This window comes from Mercenaria mercenaria, chromosome 3 (assembly GCF_021730395.1).
Source record: "Mercenaria mercenaria strain notata chromosome 3, MADL_Memer_1, whole genome shotgun sequence".
Lineage (NCBI taxonomy): Eukaryota > Metazoa > Mollusca > Bivalvia > Venerida > Veneridae > Mercenaria > Mercenaria mercenaria.
In genome coordinates, this window is record NC_069363.1 from 40,560,422 (window position 1) to 40,581,611 (window position 21,190).

At 35.9% G+C, this 21,190-nt stretch overlaps 1 protein-coding gene across 1 annotated transcript in view; it reads left to right on the forward strand.

The window, feature by feature from the left end:
- The window catches only part of LOC123524992 (nucleolar protein 10-like), a 37,942-nt gene extending 18,343 nt beyond the window's left edge, over positions 1-19,599 (forward strand). Inside the window, exons 7-17 of the mRNA XM_053538270.1 lie at positions 1,180-1,265; positions 3,480-3,558; positions 4,098-4,247; positions 5,480-5,599; positions 6,253-6,331; positions 7,707-7,834; positions 9,913-10,011; positions 11,155-11,412; positions 13,787-14,007; positions 16,140-16,239; positions 16,784-19,599. Of these exons, the coding sequence (XP_053394245.1) occupies positions 1,180-1,265; positions 3,480-3,558; positions 4,098-4,247; positions 5,480-5,599; positions 6,253-6,331; positions 7,707-7,834; positions 9,913-10,011; positions 11,155-11,412; positions 13,787-14,007; positions 16,140-16,239; positions 16,784-16,921 (1,458 nt within the window). The 3' untranslated portion in view covers positions 16,922-19,599. The remainder of the gene's footprint in view (positions 1-1,179; positions 1,266-3,479; positions 3,559-4,097; positions 4,248-5,479; positions 5,600-6,252; positions 6,332-7,706; positions 7,835-9,912; positions 10,012-11,154; positions 11,413-13,786; positions 14,008-16,139; positions 16,240-16,783) is intronic.
- The last annotated feature ends 1,591 nt before the right edge of the window (positions 19,600-21,190 follow it).

The window sequence follows — 21,190 nt, forward strand, 5'->3', positions numbered from 1 at the left end:
CTCTAGAGGCCACAGTTGTATCCCAATCTTTATGAAATTTGGTCAGAATGTTTGTCTTGATGATCTCTAGGCCAAGTTCCAATCTGGGTTATGTTGGGTCAAAAACTAGGTCAGTAGGCCAGATCAAAGGAAGTTTGTGAACACTCTAGAGGATACATTTGTGACCCAATCTTTGTGAAACTTGGTCAGAATTTTAGTCTTGATGATCTCTAGGTCAGTTCGAAACTGGGTCATGTTGGGTCAAAACCTAGGTCAGTAGGCCAGATCAAAGGGAAAGCTTATGAACACTCCAGAAGCCACATTTGTGACCCAATCGATATGAAACTTGGTCAGAATGTTTGTCTTGATGATCTCAAGGGCAAGAACGAATCTGGGTCATGTTGAGTCAAAAACTAGGTCAGTAGGTCAGATAAAAGGAAAAGCTTGTGAACACGCTAGAGGCCAATGTTTTGACTCAATCTTTACGAAATTTGGTCAGAATGTTTGTCTTGATAATCTTTAGGTCAAGTTCGAAACTGGGTCATATTAGGTCAAAAACAAGGTCAGTAGGCCAGATCAAAGGAAAAGCTTGTGAACACTCTAGATGCCACATTTGTGACCAAATCTTTATGAAACTTGGTCAGAATGTTTGTCTTGATGATCTTTAGGTCAAGTTCGAAACTGGGTCTTACAGTGTCGAAAAGTAGGTCAGTAGGCTAGATCAAAGGAAAACCTTGTGAACACTCTATAGGCCACAGTTGTGACTCAGTCTTTATGAAACTTGGTCAGAATGTTTGTCTTGATGATCTGTAGGTCAGGTTTTAATCTGGGTCATTTTGGTTCAAAAACAAGGTCACTTGGTCAAATCAAAGGAAAAGTTTGTGAACACTCTAAAGGCTACAGTTGTGACTCAATCTTTATGAAACTTGGTCAGAATGTTAGTCTTGATCATGATCTCTAGGTTAAATTTGAAACTGGCTCATGTTGGGTAAAAAACTAGGTCAGTAGGCCAGATCAACTCTGGTGAGCGATATATAGGGCCATCATGGCCTTCTTGTTTTAATGTTAGTACTGTTCTACAAAATTACATAATTTTAGTGAATATATGAAGAGAGACGTCCAAAAAAGTGTCATTGCTTCTAGTTGAATAAAGGTTGTTCAAGCATGATTTGTAATAGTCAAATAATTTACCAATTACAGGGCCATGTGGAATGTTTTGACCCCAGGGTTAGAACAAGGGTAGGAATCCTGGACACAGCACTGAGCAGCCATATTGAGGATCTCGAGTAAGTCATTCTCATTTCTTCTATATCTTATTGTACCCCCCGACAACAAAGTTGTAAGTGGGGCATACTGGTTTCAGGTTATCTGTCTGTCTGTCCGTAGATGCAATCTTGTGCGCACAATCTCTCCTTATCCCCTTGACAGAATTTAATGAAACTTCACACAAGTGATCAGTACCAACAGTAGTTGTGCATGGGGCATGTTAGGTTCTTTTAGAAAAAAAATTTGCAGTGTTATGGGACTTTGTTTTTTTTGTTACTATACTATATACATAGACACAATCTTGTGGGCACCATCTCTCCTCATCCCCTTGACACAATTTAATGAAACTTCACACAAGTGATCAGTACCAACAGTATTTGTGCATGGGGCATGTTAGGTTCTTTTAGATAAAAAATTTGCAGAGTTATGGAACTTTGTTTTTTGTTACTATACTATATACATAGACACAATCTTGTGCGCACCATCTCTCCTCATCCCCTTGACACAATTTAATGAAACTTCACACAAGTGATCAGTACCAACAGTAGTTGTGCATGGGGCTTGTTAGGTTCTTTTAGAAAAAAAAATTGCAGAGTTATTGGACTTTGTTTTTTTTGTTACTATACTATATACATAGTCACAATCTTGTGCACACCATCTCTCCTCATCCCCTTGACACAATTTAATGAAACTTCACACAAGTGATCAGTAACAACAGTAGTTGTGCATGGGGCATGTTAGGTTCTTTCAGAAAAAAAATTTGCAGAGTTATGGGACTTTGTTTTTTTTTGTTACTATACTATATACATAGACACAATCTTGTGCGCACCATCTCTCCTCATCCCCTTGACACAATTTAATGAAACTTCACACAAGTGATCAGTAACAACAGTAGTTGTGCATGGGGCATGTTAGGTTCTTTCAGAAAAAAAATTTGCAGAGTTATGGGACTTTGTTTTTTTTGTTACTATACTATATACATAGACACAATCTTGTGCGCACCATCTCTCCTCATCCCCTTGACACAATTTAATGAAACTTCACACAAGTGATCAGTAACAACAGTAGTTGTGCATGGGGCATGTTAGGTTCTTTCAGAAAAAAAATTTGCAGAGTTATGGGACTTTGTTTTTTTTGTTACTATACTATATACATAGACACAATCTTGTGCGCACCATCTCTCCTCATCCCCTTGACACAATTTAATGAAACTTCACACAAGTGATCAGTAACAACAGTAGTTGTGCATGGGGCATGTTAGGTTCTTTCAGAAAAAAAATTTGCAGAGTTATTGGACTTCGTTTTTTTTTGTTACTATACTATATACATAGACACAATCTTGTGCGCACCATCTCTCCTCATCCCTTGACACAATTTAATGAAACTCCACACAAGTGATTAGTTACAACAGTAGTTGTGAATCGGGCATGTTAGGTTCTTTCAGTGACAAAAATTGCAGAGTTATTGGACTTTGTTTCTTGTTAACATACTACGTACATACAGTCTGCATATGCAATCTTGTGCGTGCCTAATCTACCAAACCCTTGCACACAATTTAATGAAACTTCACACAAGTGATCAGTACCACCCCTAGTTGTGCATGGTGCATGTTACATTCTTTTAGATAAATATTCTGCATAGTTATGGGACTTTGTTTTTTGTTACTATACTGTATACATACAGTCTATATACATACAGTCCACATAATTATGCAATCTTGTGTGCGTCAAATTGCAATGTACTGTGTCAGCGCATGCGGGGGGTACATTCATCACCTTTAGTGATAGCTCTTGTTTACATTTTAAAGGCTGCCAGATCAGGGTCCAATATTGTGTTACTGAATTCTCTCCAGTCTCACATCACCAAAATCTGATTGGTTTTTTCTCTGCACAATTTGAAAATTGACCATTTGCTGGTCTCCAAACTTTTCATTAGCATGGAGTCAAATGTTGCCAGATGATAGTAGTTGACAAAAGAAAATATGCCAAACATAAAAGTGAGCCATTCTGCATATATTGACCTGCCTTCATATCAGGAATACTTTAAAACAGGAACTAAGTCTTTGAAGCTTAAAAGCCTATGTTTCATGCACTTACATTGCTGTAAATTTGCATTTATTAGAAATCAGAAGAAAACATTTGAAAGTGTGCTTGGATTATAGTTTGGTATTTGTGCAGTTATATGAACAGTTTTTTCTCCACAAAATAAATCTTAGTACATAAACTTTATTTCAGTATCAAAGGAGTTCCAGCTATTACAGCCTTGAAGTATAGAGGGCCTTTACAACTAGCTGTAGGCACTAGTACTGGACATGTATGTTTGCTTCTCCATCATATATTCATGTAACTGTGTCTAGCTGAATATTCAGTGATATCAATATGATAAATGTTTACAGAATCCAGTTGCAGTATCTGATATAGTGTACACATAGTAACAGTTTTCTTGTTAAAGAAACTTCAGATTTTCTCAAAATTGTTTGCTGCTTTAGAAAAGAAATAAACATTGCGATGCCAGTGTCAGATATTTTGCAGTATATGCCTAGAAGTGAGTTTTAATGATAAGGTTACTTGTAGCTTAAATACATAAATATATGTCTAGAAATTGCTACTAAACCCTTTTAAAGCACTAGATGCTGTCAGGTATTTGGCCAAAACCCTGGAAGCAGGAACAAATCCTGTTAGGTGCTGTTTTTGACTATGGTGACATTTGTTTGTTACTGAAGCACACAAATTGATTATATTATTAGAACTTTTACCCTGCAAAAGTGCATTAAATGTAAAGTAAGAGAACTTGCTTCAGAGGTGGTAGAAAATATAACATGGGTTTATTCTAGTAAGTGTGTGTTATTTCAGGTGTTACTGTATGACATCAGATCTGATAAGCCACTGATTGTGAAAGATCATCAGTACGAACTGCCCATCAAGAAAATTATGTTTCATGACCACTTGGACCTGGTGATGTCAATGGATACTAAAATACTCAAACTCTGGGATAGAAATACGGTAACAGTATATGGGTGTTACTAGATACTTCTTGATTAAGGGAAGGTAGTTAGGGGTAAAATAACAATGTAATAACTTTGATTGTACTTTCTATTCAATTTGCAATGTTTGTTTACCTTAGAACATAATTGAGACAGTAATACTCAAGTACATCAGTATAAACTCAATTACAACGGTTTAATTTTGTTTGTTATAATACAGTGTATATTAATTTAGTATGGTATTGACTTATACAAACAGCTTTTAATTAATAGACAGTAGAAACTTTGTATCCCTTTGTATCAGGATGTTGAGAAGGGTTGTCATAGTTAAGATAGAATATTTTATCCCTCTGGTATCTTTCCTAATCTATATTTTGCTCCGGTTTGATTATGTCACACATTGTGTTTTTCATTCATACGTTTAAACACACTGCTTATTTATGTATATAGACTTGATATTATCAACATAATACAATTTCCCAGAATAAAGTCTACAAGCATTCTCATGATTGTGGCTACCAATACTGAAATTTATTATAGAAAAAATGTTAAAAGAGAAACAATTTCAAGTGCTTAACAAGAAACTTTCCAAACATCCCTTAAATTTAAGTCTTTTAGTGTTGATTTAAAATTGTTTCTCTAGATTAAGGCTTGATCATTTGTTGCAAATATGATATAAATAAAAATCATGTGCAAAATTGGCTTCGAAATTCATAGTATCTAGTCTGTGTGTAAAATGTATTTAAATGTGCCTGTAAGTAAGTTGATTGTTTATTAACATGACATGTGTTATTTATACAGTACATACATATTAGTATAAATGATCATGTTACACCCCCCCCCCCCCCCCACCCCACCCCACCCACCAGTGGGCCTATATGTCGGCTGTTAATAAATTACAGACTTTAAATGAGCCATGCCATGAGAAAACCAACATAGTGGGTGTGCGACCAGCATGGATCCAGACCAGCCTGCGCATCCGCACAGTCTGGTCAGGATCCATGCTGTTCGCTAACAGTTTCTCCAATTCCAATAGGCTTTAAAAGCGAACAGCATGGATCTGAAGATTCATGACAGTGATTATCAGTCCTATAGGATCAAATGCTGTTCGCACCACCCACTATGTGGTATATCTCATGACTACAGCTTAAATTCTGTCTGGTCATAGTTTGGTCAGTTCCTTCACATATTTACTGTATAAAGAGAGATGCATTGTTACAGCAGATTTTATTAGCTCTTCCTTTATTGCAGGGTAAAGCCTACACAGCTATAGAGCCGGGAGTCAACCTGAATGATCTGTGTATGGTTCCGGGCTCTGGACTGGTGTTTATGGCAAATGAGGGACAGAAAGTTCTCACATACTACCTACCTGTAAGTTGTCTGTACCAGTTACAGTTGTCAAATTACTATATGTGTTTATCAGTAAGAGCTATAAAGTTTTAATGTAATACATTAACTAGGGATGTGTCCAGTCATTTAGATTTAGACCAGTAAACTTAGTTTCATTTTAGTTTAAATCAATAAACTTAGTTTGATCTATCAAATCTGTAATAAAGTTTTCCATGAATTTGAACTTTTGGTAAGAACCAGATACATTAAAAAAAACTGTTAAAAGGTCTTCATAGGTAACTGTTCTGAATTTTAAAGGTATCCTTTAGGATAAATTGTAAGTTTTTAAAAACCCACAAACGTACGTAGCCCTATTTTTCTGAACATGATGTCTAGTATCTAAAAACAAAAATATAATCATCGGACCTTTATTTAAATAAATTTCTTTTAATAAAAAAATATAGCTAAAAAAGCTAAAATTGGCATGAGTTATCAAATGAGGATCAGATTAGATTTCCTTTATTTAAAATTAATGAAAGACCTGTTCTAAAAAGAAAATTTGTTGGGTGTTGGGGTGGGTTTAATAGGAATAGAATGATAAAAATATCAAAACAATATTTTCTCTTAAACCTATTATTTTTTCAAAGATATGTAATTTTTCTCCTTATAGTGTATTTTCTCTTATGTATCTTAAGTCTCTAGGTACTGCACCAAGATGGTGTTCATTCCTGGACAGTCTTACAGAGGAGCTGGAGGAGAGTAATGCTGCTATAGGTAATATCTGAATAATTTTTGTGTCAACATGAAGATGAAATTAAGTTGATCTCCCATTGCTCTTGGAACAACTGTTAAATGACTTACTTTCGTTCTTATCAATCTTTTATGTCAAACTATATAAAAGATTGCACATGAACAGTCTTTGTTATGAAACTGTTAGCATATGGATTTTGCAAAGAATCAATGCGGAGTGCAAAAAGTAGATTTCGGAAGTCAACTGTCTGAGATGCAACAAAATGAAAATAATATAACCTGCAGTTTGTCAGAATTATGGCCCTTTTTGTACTTAAAACATTGGAATTTCTTGGTTGAAATTTTTATTCAGGTCCACTTTACTTGAGTACTGTAACAGCACTAGCTTTGAAACTTTGCGCACTTGTTTATCACCATAAAGTAAGTATGTAAGCCAAGATCCATAAATCTGATATGCATTTTGTCAGAGTTATGGCCTTTTATATACTTAGAAGATTTGAATTTCTTTTTATTTAGGTCCACTTTTTTTTAATTTATAAGAGCTATAGCTTTGAAACTTTGTACACTTGTTTATTAACATTAGATTAGTAAGTAGGTCAAGAACCATAACTCTCTCTTGCATTTTGCTAGAATGATGGGCCTTTTTAACTTAAAAGTTAGTATTTCTTGGTTGTTTCTTGTTTAAGTTCACTTTTCTAGAATACTTACTATAGCTTTGAAACTTCATACATTTTCTTTGTTATCAATTAAGATCAGTAAGAAGGCCTAAAATCATTACTCTTTTCTTGCATATTATTCAGCATTTGCAGATGAGTGATGGAACCCGCAGGCGGTAGTCTTGTATTAACTTTGTAATAATGTGAGACATGTTGAGTGCAAAAATGCCTGTTGTGTGTATTTTGTTCTTGCTACAAAAAGTGTCTTAAACGTAAAAACTTCACACCCATCTTTCTGGTAATAACTAGACCAACCACTGTTACATAGGGCCTGTTTTAACAAACAGTCAGAAATATCATCTAACTTAATTTATAGCATTACAATATTTTTATGCCATATATCTTGATTTGTATTGAATGAATGACAAGTTTAAACAGGTATATTGTTCTTCATGTAAACAAAGAACAATATGATGTGAACACTTTAGTAAAAGGTTAGCAATTATTGAAAAAAGATATTGATGATGATGAACAAATATTTTACATGAAATGTTATGTTGTAATGTTCAAAGCAAAGTACATAGGTGCATAAGTCTGTTTATACTCAAGTAAATAACAAAATGTATACCTGTGTTTACCCTTGTACATATCTAAGTACTATGCATTTGATATATTCAGTTGATTGATTGATGTACTCTTGTAAATGTAGCAAGGACAAAAAAGCAATACTTGTCTTGTTACAGTATATGATGACTACAAGTTTGTGACACGAAAAGAGTTGGAAGACCTTGGATTAAATCATCTCATTGGTTCAAATCTCCTCAGGGCATACATGCATGGTTTCTTCCTGGATATCCGCTTATACCATAAGGTAAGGAGCTCAGTTTGTAAGTCTTAGAGCATGCATGATTGTAACAACTACATGTTCAACAAATCAGAGAAGTGGGCATCAATGGCTCAAAGGTTAAGGTTTTGAATCAATTCTATTCAGAACTGTGGTTTCGAAACGAGAAAAGCATGTAGGTCATAACAAAGAAATCAGTTTATTTTAGTTGCAGTGCTCGTTGAATTGTATTCATGGCTTATATATCACCTAGTTGTCATTATTTACAGTTCTTTATTTGCCTTTAAATGGGACATATGTGACTGCAACCAGCAGCTTCCACTGATATTGTTCCGCCCTCCATTTTGAACAGTTCTTATTCATTGTTCATAAGACTTGTTCAAAGTGTATATCCTTTCCGCTACTGTAACGTAATAAAACGTATTAGCATCTGATGGCCCTTTCATGCTTCCGTTGAATCAACATTTATTATACAAAATTCATTTTGAAAATATTTCTGAAATGTCTAGGTCTGCAGCTCTCAAATACGGAAATATCTTACATCTGAGGCATATAATGACACTTTCAGACGACATCAAAAAGGACCTTTTGAACGATTTGATGAAGTTCCAAAATCTCCATAAAGCCTTGCTCTGTTATGTTTCCCTGTGGGATTTGGGATTTTTTCCGAGTTCAGAAATTTTAAATCGTTAGAAAGTGCTGAAAATTGACTCCCCTTTAGCAAAAAAACAAAAGAAGTCCACGCACATACATTTACGTATTTACATACATTTTACCCATGACTATAGACTGATGCAAATGCGACAGTTGTTTTCAAGTTTAGTCTGTTTACTTTCATTTTCTTTACTTCCGGAAAAAGCTGAACATCTGATGTCATTTTCTGTGTTGTCAAAAACATGTATGCCTGGCGAGATTGCATAAAAATGTACCAGTAGTCCTAAGGATATGGGATAAAATCTTGGCAAACATTGACAACCAGCTGATTGTCCCAGTGGCTTTGAAGTTGTCGTTCTTGAATTACTCCAGTTTGTGAAAAATGGCAGTCTGCTGTCTGACTTGAGCAGTTTTTATCAGTTCACCAGTCATGGAAACTATGTCTATAGGAATAATATCTAGGTGGATCCTCCCAAGTCTGTTGAGTTATGGCCCTTGAATTACTCAAAATTGTGAAAATTGACAGGGTCTGTTCCCAAACATTAGTTGTTCTTATCCATTTCTCACCAAATTTGGTCATAATGTTTATGAGAATGATATCTAGGACATTTGATAACCAGCTGGATAGGCTTAGATTTTCATGAGTTATGGCCTTCGAATTACGCTGCTAAAATTTAGTGTCCACTTATAACTTAAGCTGAGCTCATCCACTGTGTGCCAAACTTAGAATATTTATTGGTACATTACTCTGGTCGAGTTCAGTAACTAGGCAGATTGTACTTTTAAGTAGCAGTAATTCGATCAAAACTATGTTTCCCTGGTGTAGTAAAAATTGGGCATTATGTCACTCATGGAATGTACCTATTTTAAATAAAATAAGACACTTTTCATGCTTATGAATGTTCTCAAGTTAATAACTTGAAAAGGAAAGTAGGGTATTGATTCTGCGGACCGTTTCTGAAATGCAGCAATATGAGGGTACCTGACTTCAGTTGACTTGTATTTCACTTCATACTGTTCAACACCCTCTTTTCCTTTCGTTTTCTTGAAGCAAATGTATGGATGTCTTGTGGAAAATAGGTTTATGAAGGTGTGAAAATCTAATTTGATAATGTAGTGTAGTCAAAAGTGAAGTAAGTTTTCTGTTTTCATAGAATGAACAGAAACAGCAAAACCTGGCTTCAGTAGACATCATTAATTATTTTTATTGACAAGAAATAAAGGACAGGCTGTTTAACTTCATGACCCTCTGACCTGCCTGAAAAGTTTAAGAGCATGAAGACCAGTCTCGGAATGTGCTTGCCATTGGTCCGTTTTAAAAATTGTGTGGAGAAACAGCCAATCAAAATTGTGCTTGGAAATAGCCAGTCTGGGAATTTTGCAGTATATATCAGACCCTGAATGTAGTTTCTTTTTTATTCAAGAATATAAAATATATTTGTTGTTTACAGGCCAAGTCCCTAGCAGAACCATTTGCATATGAAGAATATAGAAAGAACAAGATCAGAGAGAAGATAGAAGCTGAGAGAGCTAACAGAGTCACTGTTAAGGTTAGTCTTGCTTTGAAACTGTATCTTTGTGTGAATGGGACCGCAATGTTGCAGTAGATATAAACTTGTTTTTAAACAAGAAGGTGTCCGACTGGAAGGCTGCTGTAGTCTTGACCAGACTTGTTGTGCAATCAACCAAAAGTTCAAATAGTTCCTAGACTTTTTTATGGAACTGAAATAAGTGGTTTGTTTCACCTTTCCTTTTGTAGGGCTTTCTTTTTGATAAAAAAAAAACAACAAAATAAATAGATTACAGAATTGGTATTATATATTATTTATCTGCTCAAAGGACTCAAAGGGTGGTAAAATGTTTATTTAAAAAAATCAAAATGTATTCAGTATTTTTGAAAGTACAAACAAAACAATTTTATGAAGTTCAGACATATTGGATGAATCAAGAGTTGCAAGTTGAGCACCTTGTCTGACATTTCTTCAACTGGGATGTATTAATATGTTAATAACGTTTCTACAGCTATTCTAGTGCCATTAAAGAAGGTTTAACATTTATCTGCTGGTTGCACTCAGTAAAAAGACATTCACAGAAAAGCAGTATTATGCATTTATCAAACAATAATATCAACATATTTATGATACTGTGGTTTTAGTAAATGATATTAATGTTGGTCTGTAATGAAAGAAAATCTGTGGTTAGGTAATGTTAACCTTTAGCCTGCTAAATTTCTAAAATGAACTGGTCCACCATTCAATTTGGGCAATACCATTTATTATTGAAAGGGGTGTTCACTGAAAATTTACAGACTGAATAGCGAACAGTGCAGACCATGATCAGACTACACGGATGTGCAGGCTGATCTTGGTCTGTACTGGTCGCAAAGGCAGAATTACTTGCCACCAGCAGGCTAATGGTTTAAGTATCACTTGTACATTTGTTTTAGAAAACTAGTTCTTTGTCTGCACTGATACATGTAGGAAGGACATTTCAGATATGTGTTATAAGAAGGCAAAATAATAATATAAACATTTTGCCTAAATGCAGAATAGGTTAAAAGGTCATTTTCTTTAAGAATCCAATAGGAAATACTACCTTGAGCCCTTTTTCTACCAAGTGGCGCCAAGTGGAAGTATTGCTGATAAATTTTACCTGCTTTATCTTCACTGTAACCCTATATTTCACTATTTCAGAAACTGCCTAAAGTAAATAAAGAACTTGCTGAAAAACTGCTTGATGTTGAAGACAGTATTATGGAAAAGAAGACAGCAAAACGAGCTGGCCTGACTCTGCTGAAAGACGATCGTTTCTCTCAGATGTTCAAGAATCCAGACTTTCAGATTGATAAGGAATCTGAGGAATATAAGCTGCTCAATCCAGTTGTGTCTAAACTTGACAAGGCAAAGAAGAAAAAGCAACAGAAATTGGAGTCTCAGTTTGAGGAAATAGAGGTATATGTTGTTAATTCATGGTATGAGAATATGAAATAGAGTTGAAACTCTGTGTCTGGAATTCCAAGGGACTGTTTTACTTTGTGGTTACCGGAATTCAGCTTAAGAAATGAAATTTGGTGCAGGTGTTTCTCACTGTATGTATGTATGTATGTATTGCCATAACTTTGTATACATGACATGTATACATAACATAATATGTCTAATATAGTGTCGCTGTGAACAGCGTGTCTGTCCTACATGTATGTACATTTTTATGCCCCCGAAGGGAGGCATATAGTTTTTGAACCGTCTGTCAGTCTGTCGGTCTGTCGGTCTGTCAGTCTGTCGGTCTGTCAGTCTGTCAGTCTGTCCGCAATTTTCGTGTCCGGTCCATATCTTTGTCATCGATGGATGGATTTTCAAATAACTTGGCATGAATGTGTACTACAGTAAGACGATGTGTCGCGCGCAAGACCCAGGTCCGTAGCTCAAAGGTCAAGGTCACACTTAGACATTAAAGGACAGTGCATTGATGGGCGTGTCCGGTCCATATCTTTGTCATCGATGGATGGATTTTCAAATAACTTGGCATGAATGTGTACCACAGTAAGACGACGTGTCGCGCGCAAGACCCAGGTCCGTAGCTCAAAGGTCAAGGTCACACTTAGGCATTAAAGGATAGTGCATTGATGGGCGTGTCCGGTCCATATCTTTGTCATCGATGGATGGATTTCCAAATAACTTGGCATGAATGTGTACCACAGTAAGACGACGTGTCGCGCGCAAGACCCAGGTCCGTAGCTCAAAGGTCAAGGTCACACTTAGACATTAAAGGATAGTGCATTGATGGGCGTGTCCGGTCCATATCTTTGTCAACCATGGATGGATTTTCAAATAACTTGGCATGAATGTGTACCACAGTAGGACGACGTGTCGCGCGCAAGACCCAGGTCCGTAGCTTGAAGGTCAAGGTCACACTTAGACGTTAAAGGTCATTTTTCATGATAGTGCATTGATGGGCGTGTCCGGTCCATATCTTTGTCATTCATGCATGGATTTTAAAATAACTACGCATGAATGTGTGGCACAGTAAGACGACGTGTCGCGCGCAAGACCCAGCTCCGTAGGTCAAAGGTCCTAAACTCTAACATCGGCCATAACTACTCATTCAAAGTGCCATCGGGGGCATATGTCATCCTATGGAGACAGCTCTTGTTTGGGGTTGTGTTCACCAGTTTTTCTATCACAATTTGTAGGTTTAATTCAAATTCCTGGCCTTTTTCAAGCCAAATTTAAAGAGAGTCAACCATTCAAAAAACAAAAGTCATAAAGTTTCTTTTTAACATAGATATTCAATAAGTATTAACATGATGTCACAGATTATAAGGTCAAGCCAGTTTTGACTTTAGGCAGTTCTGATTGAGGTGAATTTGCAACACATGTTCACAGCTTACTGTCACTGACTCTTTCATTATATGACGAACATTTTGTTACTTTACATATTAAAATAAATAGTATATAGGAATATGACTGATGTGACTTAAGATTTCCTTCAACAAAACTGGAGTTACAGCATTTAGATTTTCTCTTTAACACACTTAAATTGAAATATAAAGAAGTCTTTGGATGAGACCTGAAAATTTCGTTGAGGTAGGTGGAATTTCGGACACTCAAGTTTTAAGAGTTCCAGCTGTACTAGTTACACCTATTTTATTGGAATAGATCCTTTATTCAATGAAAAACATGTGTATCTTAAAGGGTCAATAGCTAATTGTTCAGAATTGCAGCTTTTGAAGATTTTAAAACAAAGTCTATTAAGTTCAAAATAAAAGAAATGGTATTAATTTCATTATTCTTCTATCTAGCCATTTTCATAGAAAAAGAGGGGCCTAGAAAAGGGCTGCAGGCATCCATTTATTTTTCTGTTGCACTTTGTGCCTGGTCTGCAATGCACCATGTATTCAGGGATTTTACTATCATTATGCAGTGACAAAATGATCTGTAAGACCCAGGTCAAGGTCACACTTCATGATCAAAGGTTTTTATGATCTCTTTCCTCTATATATCTCCATCCATTATTTGAATACTCGGAGGCATGCTACTGATAACGAAACTATTTCTCATGTGGAAGACTGGTACCTGTAGCTTAACACCACAAGTTTATATGTTAACAACTGTCTATATATATATGAAGTTAGTTGGATGTCAAATTTTGACGTGTATTTTACGTACTTCTTAACTTGCATTTTGCATTGGAGCCACTGAAAAGGCATTTATGATCATGAGTTCAAGAACAATCACTATAAAAATTAAAAGATACAAAGATCGTGCTTTTATGTACATGTATGTAATTGATTTACATGCTAAAAGTTGAAGTTGTTCTTTGTTTCAGGATGATGGTTTAATAGAAAGGGGTGGCTACAGTGATAGTAGTTCAGATGATGAGCATACATGGACAGTAGAGGATAAACTGAAGTGGAAGAAACATGTAGATGAACAGAAACAGTCCATGAGGGCAGAGAAGATGGAGAAAGCTCCCAAGTTCTTTGCATTAAAAGAGGGAGTTGAATTTGGGAAATCATCTGATGAGAAAAGAATCAGAAAGGAAAAGAAGTAAATATTTTATCAAAAAGATAATTTTTCTGTAGTAAAAAAGCACCTAGCGATATAGTTGAGTCCTGTACAAACATGGTAATTTTTAAACAATGTAGTATAATGTAGCATACATACTTCATTCCTTACAAGACTAAAATTGGCTTAGCCGACAAGTTAGCTCTGTCGAATCTATGCAGATACCAGATTTTGAAAGATAAAATTCTTTTTTTGCTTAAAGCCCTGTGAAGTTTTTTGTTACATGTTATGCTGTTAGCTGTAATATTTTGACACCTTTTTATGCCCCCGAAGGGAGGCATATAGTTTTTGAACCATCTGTCAGTCTGTCTGTCTCAGTCTGTCGGTCTGTCAGTCTGTCCGCAATTTTCGTGTCCGGTCCATATCTTTGTCATCGATGGATGGATTTTCAAATAACTTGGCATGAATGTGTACCACAGTAAGACAACGTGCCGCGCGCAAGACCCAGGCCCGTAGCTCAAAGGTCAAGGTCACACTTAGACGTTAAAGGATAGTGCATTGATGGGCGTGTCCGGTCCATATCTTTGTCATCGATGGATGGATTTTCAAATAACTTGGCATGAATGTGTACCACAGTAAGACAACGTGTCGCGCGCAAGACCCAGGCCCGTAGCTCAAAGGTCAAGGTCACACTTAGACGTTAAAGGATAGTGCATTGATGGGCGTGTCCAGTCCATATCTTTGTCATCGATGATGGATTTCAATACTGGCATGAATGTGTACCACAGTAAGACGACTGTCGCGCCAAGACCAGGTCCGTAGCTCAAAGGTCAAGGTCACACTTAGACGTTAAGGATAGTGCATTGATGGGCGTGTCCGGTCCATATCTTTGTCATCGATGGATGGATTTTCAAATAACTTGGCATGAATGTGTACCACAGTAAGACGACATGTCGCGCGCAAGACCCAGGTCCGTAGCTCAAACGTCAAGGTCACACTTAGACATTAAAGGTCGTTTTTCATGATAGTGCATTGATGGGTGTGTCCGGTCCATATCATTGTCATTCATGCATGGATTTTAAAATAACTACGCATGAATGTGTGACACAGTAAGACGACGTGTCGCACGCAAGACCCAGCTCCGTAAGTCAAAGGTCCTAAACTCTAACATCAGCCATAACTATTCATTTAAAGTGCCATCGGGGGCATGTGTCATCCTATGGAGACAGCTCTTGTTTTTCATGAAAGATTGACATGTCATGATTTTATCTAGCTTGTATACATTGTATGACCTGTCCCACTGTTTTCTTACATTGCCTCTGAAACTTTTTTTTCACAGGTTTGTACATGTCTAGCTTGACATTATGAAACGCTATTGTCGGCACCCTTTGTTGGTGTTAGTGTTCAGATCACCAAATGTTTAAATTAAGCAAATTTCCAAAACAAACTACTGAACCGAATGCTTTCAGTGTCCTATCATTTTTTTAACATCATGAGATAACCTCACAGGGCAATTTTAAATCTGGATTACATTTTGTGAAATTTGTTGATGGAAGTTTTGTATTTAAGCGAGTTTTTCAAAAATTACTGTGCCAAATGCTTCCTTACTCCACACATGATCTTGGCATCATAAATTGACCCTGATTAGCAAGTTGTAATCCTTGTGACTTACATTTCAGGTTGAGCTTGATGTCATTTAAGACATGTAATTCTTTTTTCAGAAGTGAAATGAATAAGATTGGCACATCCATGGCTTGTGCTGGCGCTTCATGGTCAATTTGCAGATTATGTTCTGTCTTCCCTTTTCATGAAGTAGAAAAAATAGATTTCCTTTCCATTTGTTAACAAGATTTTTTCAAAAATTGCACACATTTTGTTGTTTTCAACATTAGATTCAACTACATGAATATTTAACTCACCAGTCAGAACAACTGCTACATTAGCTAAAGGATGTTCTCCTTGACTACATGCGAGCATTGTCAAAACATTGGCATATTATCACTATTTGGTTGGTTTGTTTTGGCACTTTCCTTTTACTGTTCAAGCAAAATGAACGTTCAATATTTTCAGTGGTACAAATTAGGGAGGTTGTAAATACTAGAAATGTTACCATTAAAAAGTAATCTTTTTTATATACAATGTATGGTATAATGACAAGTGTTTATTTCCACCAGGCTGTCATTGGCAGAGAGACTTGCTGGAGGAGATGATGTTACTATAGTCAATGAGCCAGGGGCCATAGGAAACAAGGAACTGAAATTCACTATGAAAAAGGTAAACAACATTACCTGGGAGACTGCATTTGCAGTCATATTGGGATCTCTTTGTCCCACCTGTCCTGAAACATTTGACACTTCTGAAGGGTCTCGAATTCACTCACTGATAGATTGTAATGAGAGGAATTGTTGAGTTTAAAGACTGTAAGTTCAGCTTGAATAATTTTAGAATTTTTTCCCTTCATGTACTTCAGCCTTTGGTAAGGGTATGAATCACCTTCAGAGATAGCTCTTGTTGAAGTTCATTATTTTATTAGTGTGAGAAAACCAACATAGTGCATTTGCGACCAGCATGGATCCAGACCAGCCTGCGCATCTGCGCAGTCTGGTCAAGATCCATGCTGTTCGCTTTCAAAGCCTATTGCAATGAGAGAACCATTAGTGCACATGAAGGATCCTGACCAGACTGCGCAGATGCGCAGGCTGGTCTGGATCCATGCTGGTCACAAATACACTGTTGGTTTTCTCATGGTGCGGCTCATTTTATTATTGTGATATAGTGTAGTTATAGTGACTTCACTTGAATACATTTTCATCCGCAGGGAAAGAAAGAATTACGGCAAGAAAATGAACAAAGAGAACATAATGCTGAACGTAGAAAGATCCGCAGATCTGCAGGGGAGATAACTAAGGGACTGAAGCAAAAGCCAAAGTTTTGGATGGGACAGAGAGTAAAATGATGCAAAGCATGAACATTATATTGAATGTTATAGAAAGTAAAATGCTGTTTTACGGCTGAATTAATTATGGTCTAGGACTGACACAGAGTGAAAGGGATGATCACAGCAGTCCATGCCACTCTTTTATAGGACATGGAGAGAAGGATTTCAGGGCTACATCTATGAGAAGAAAGTGTGGTTCATTTTGTAGTGCTTGCATTAGATAAAAATGGAAATAAGTTTTTGAAATGGTTAAAATCTAAAATATGAAGAGCCATGGATAGTGTAGAAGTATTGCAAAAGTATTTCTTTCCATTTAAAAGCTTCAAACATTAGTTGTAAGTCATTTTAAATATACTCAGTGTGTTTTGAGTACACATTGAGGTACCAAATGCCTTAAATTACTATGTTATAGAAACTCAGTATAAATTATGAAATTAGCATAATTTATTCTTCAGGAGTATATTATTCATTTGATAGTTTCTCAGCTGGGCTGAGATTGTATTTCATTTTACAAAACATAGTTTCTGTAGATAGAGATGCATCCTTGTTGAGTTGTTAAGGCAAATGACATTGAAGCACTTGCCCTACTTAGGATCTTCATGCGAGGAAGCCATCATGCTGACTTGTGGTATGTTGGGACATTCTACCTAGTGCACCTGCCCACTCATGTCTGAAACAATGCCTAGAACTACACCTATGGTCTTGCTCCACCACTAAATGCAGGAAAGTCACCATATGACTTGAACTACCAGTATGTCATTGTGACTTAAAACCTCAAAAACAAAAATAATATAAATAGGTGACCAAGTAATAATTTTGATTATAGAATTCAGTTATATAATACAAAATTATGTAATTTATAACTGATAAACACAGCTTTTACATCATGATTCAACACAAAATGACCTATGCTTCAAGTAAATACATATAGATATGTTTTATGTTAGTTAATTTCTGTGTTCATTTTTAGCTCGACTATTCATAGAATAGTAGAGCTATTGGACTCGCCCATGCGTCGGCGTCTGCGTCGGCATCCGCGTCCCGATTTGGTTAAGTTTTTGTATGTAAGCTGGTATCTCAGCAACCACTTGTGGGAATGGATTGAAACTTCACACACTTTTTCACTGTGATAAACTGACTTACATTGCACAGGTTCCATAATTCTGTTTTACTTTTTTACAAAATTATGCCCCTTTTTTGACTTAAAAATTTTTGGTTAAGGTTTTGTATGTAAGCTGGTATCTCAGTAACCACTTGTGGGAATGGATTGAAACTTCACACACTTATTTACTGTTATAAACTGACTTACATTGCACAGGTTCCATAACTCTATTTTGATTTTTTACAAAATTATGCCCCTTTTTCGACTTAGAATTTTTTGGTTAAGGTTTTGTATGTAAGCTGGTATCTCAGTACTCACTAATGGGAATGGATTGAAACTTCACACACTTGTTCACTGTCATGATCTGACATGCACAAAGCAGGTCCCATAACTTTATTTTGCTTTTTTACAAAATTATGCCCCTTTTTCAGCATAGAAATTTTTGGTTAAGTTTTTGTATGTAAGCTGGTATCTCAGTATCCACTAATGGGAAAGGATTGAAACTTCACACACTAGTTCACTGTCATGATAGGACATGCAGTGCAAAGGGTCAATAACTCAACTTTGCATTTTACAAAATTATGCCCCTTTTTGAACTTATGAGTTTTTTGGTTAAATTCTTATATGTAAGCTGGTATCTCAGTACCCACTAATGGGAATGGATTGAAACTTCATACACTTGTCCACTGTCATGAGCTGATAAGCACTATGCAGGTTCCATAACCCTATTTTACTTTTTTACTAAATTATGCCCCTTTTTCGACTTTCTTATTCATTCAAGCGACAAGGCTGTTAAATAGTCGAGCGTTGCTGTCCTCCGACAGCTCATGTTATAGATACCACTAGCATAATCAGTTAAGTTTTGAAAATATTTGACCTGCCTGTTCAGATATGTATTATTTGTCGTATATTAATTATAACTGCAGTAAATTATGTTAAGTTAATATGTGCCGCTATACTTCAACACTTAAAAAAACAATCGGAGGAAAATTGATGATATTACACACAAAATACAAAAGTCTTATAGGATCTGTATTTTATTTTCATATCACTTCTATTTCACTGTTTGATAGACAACAGACATAGTATAGTATCGTTAAGAATTCAGACTTTGTATTTGTTTATACTTTTGGAGATGCTGCTTCTGACATTTCATGAATTTTGAATTTGCGTGATGCTCCGATTGCGAATTTAGGCAAAAATAAAATCTTTGCAAATATTACCTAGTTGACTTAATTAGAGAACTAGCACTTGATGGGTTTTAATGTTAATAAGTGTACAAGGTGTCAAAATCCAGAGCATTACAAGATTTGATTACTATATTTAACCTCTTAAGCATTTAGTAATTGTCATCAGTGATAGTCTTTCAGAATATATTTTGTGTAAAGTTTTGATCTTAATTTCATAAATCAAAATTGATATAAATTGAAGATGAAATCTATCGTGTATTGAATTAAATGTGAGGACATTGTGATACACTGAGGAGTTCAGCAGTTACCTTAAGTTTGGATTTTAGCTGACAAATATTTACCCCATTAAAACTGTATCTTGTTATGTTATGACTATGATTGTTATGTAATAAAACAAGAAAAGAGGAAGAGCTGCTGGTTTTGTTTCATCCATATTTAAGGAAAAGAAAATGCCATGCTTATATATACTGATGGGGGGAGACTTCCCAATCCAGCTCTCACTTCTGTCTCATATTCTCAGCTATTTTTTAGCTCGACTATTCGAAGAATAGGGGAGCTATCCTACCATCATGACCCCAGTCTGTAAAAAGGAGGAGGCAACTCTATCAAACATTTTGACTGAATTATGGCCCCTTTTCGACTTAGAATAAATGTTAAGTTTGCGTACCACCCCAAATATTTTCAAAGTCCATTGAGATATTGCTTTCATATTTTGCATACTTGTTTACCATCATGACCCCAGTCTGTAAAAAGGAGAAGGTAACTCTATCAAGCATTTTGACTGAATTATGGCCCCTTTTCGACTTAGAATAAATGTTAAAGTTTGCGTACAACCCCAAATATTTTCAAAGTCCATTGAGATATTGCTTTCATATTTTGCATACTTGCTTACCATCATGACCCCAGTCTGTAAAAAGGAGGAGGCAACTCTATCAAGCATTTTGACTGAATTATGGCCCCTTTTCGACTTAGAATATGCTTATTGTGATGTTAAAGTTTTACTCATTGCTTATATTATACTATCGAGCACTAAGAATAGTCGAGCGCGCTGTCCACTGACAGCTCTTGTTGTGTCTCCCACAAATTTTTGGGAAACAATTTGTTTTTATTAAAATCTGCATATTATGTCAGTTTGTTACAAACATGCGTGTTGTACATTTTTAGCTCACACTATACACAGTATATGGAGAGATGCCCCACTCACCTTTGTGTTAATGTCTACATCAAGAACTTGGTTTCTGCTGTTACATAACTGAAATACACATCACCACCCACATCATGTGGCTCAAGATCTGTTTTTAGCTTGACTATTATAATAATTTGATAAACTTGCATTTCTAATGAAGTTTGACCAAATGTATACATGTCAATGCAAATCATATTCATATTATTCCTTAGGCAATATGTTTGTTAAATTTATACTTACGCTAAAATAACACTATCTTGGTTGGGCAACCAGGATAGGAAAATCCAATTTTAAAAACGCTTCCAGTGAAAATCTAACATGTACAAGATTAGTTGTTGAAGTTGAACAAATCCATTAGTTGACCAAAATCTGATTAACCACCTTTTAAACTGTGTCAGAATGTCTCTCTCTATCAATCTAGATCAGTCTCTAAACGGGATTACCTGAAGTCAAAAATGAAGTGACTAGGTCAGATCATGAAAAAAACCTTGTTTATGCTCTAGAGGCCACATTTTCTAATTATTCATCATAATTTTTCATCAGAATGTCTGTCTCAATAAAATCTATGTCAAGTTCAAAACTAAGTTAGCCGAGGTCTGAAACTAGGTCACTGGGTCAGATCATAAAAATATAATGTTAGCTCTCTAGAGGACACATTTGCTACTTCATTTTCATGAAACTGCAAAAACTGTTGTCTCTGAGATCTGTCAGTTTTAAAACCGGGTAACCTGATGTTTTAAACTAGGTCACTAGGTCAAATCATAGAGAAACCTTGTTAACGCTCTATAGGCCACAATTTCTATTTAGAA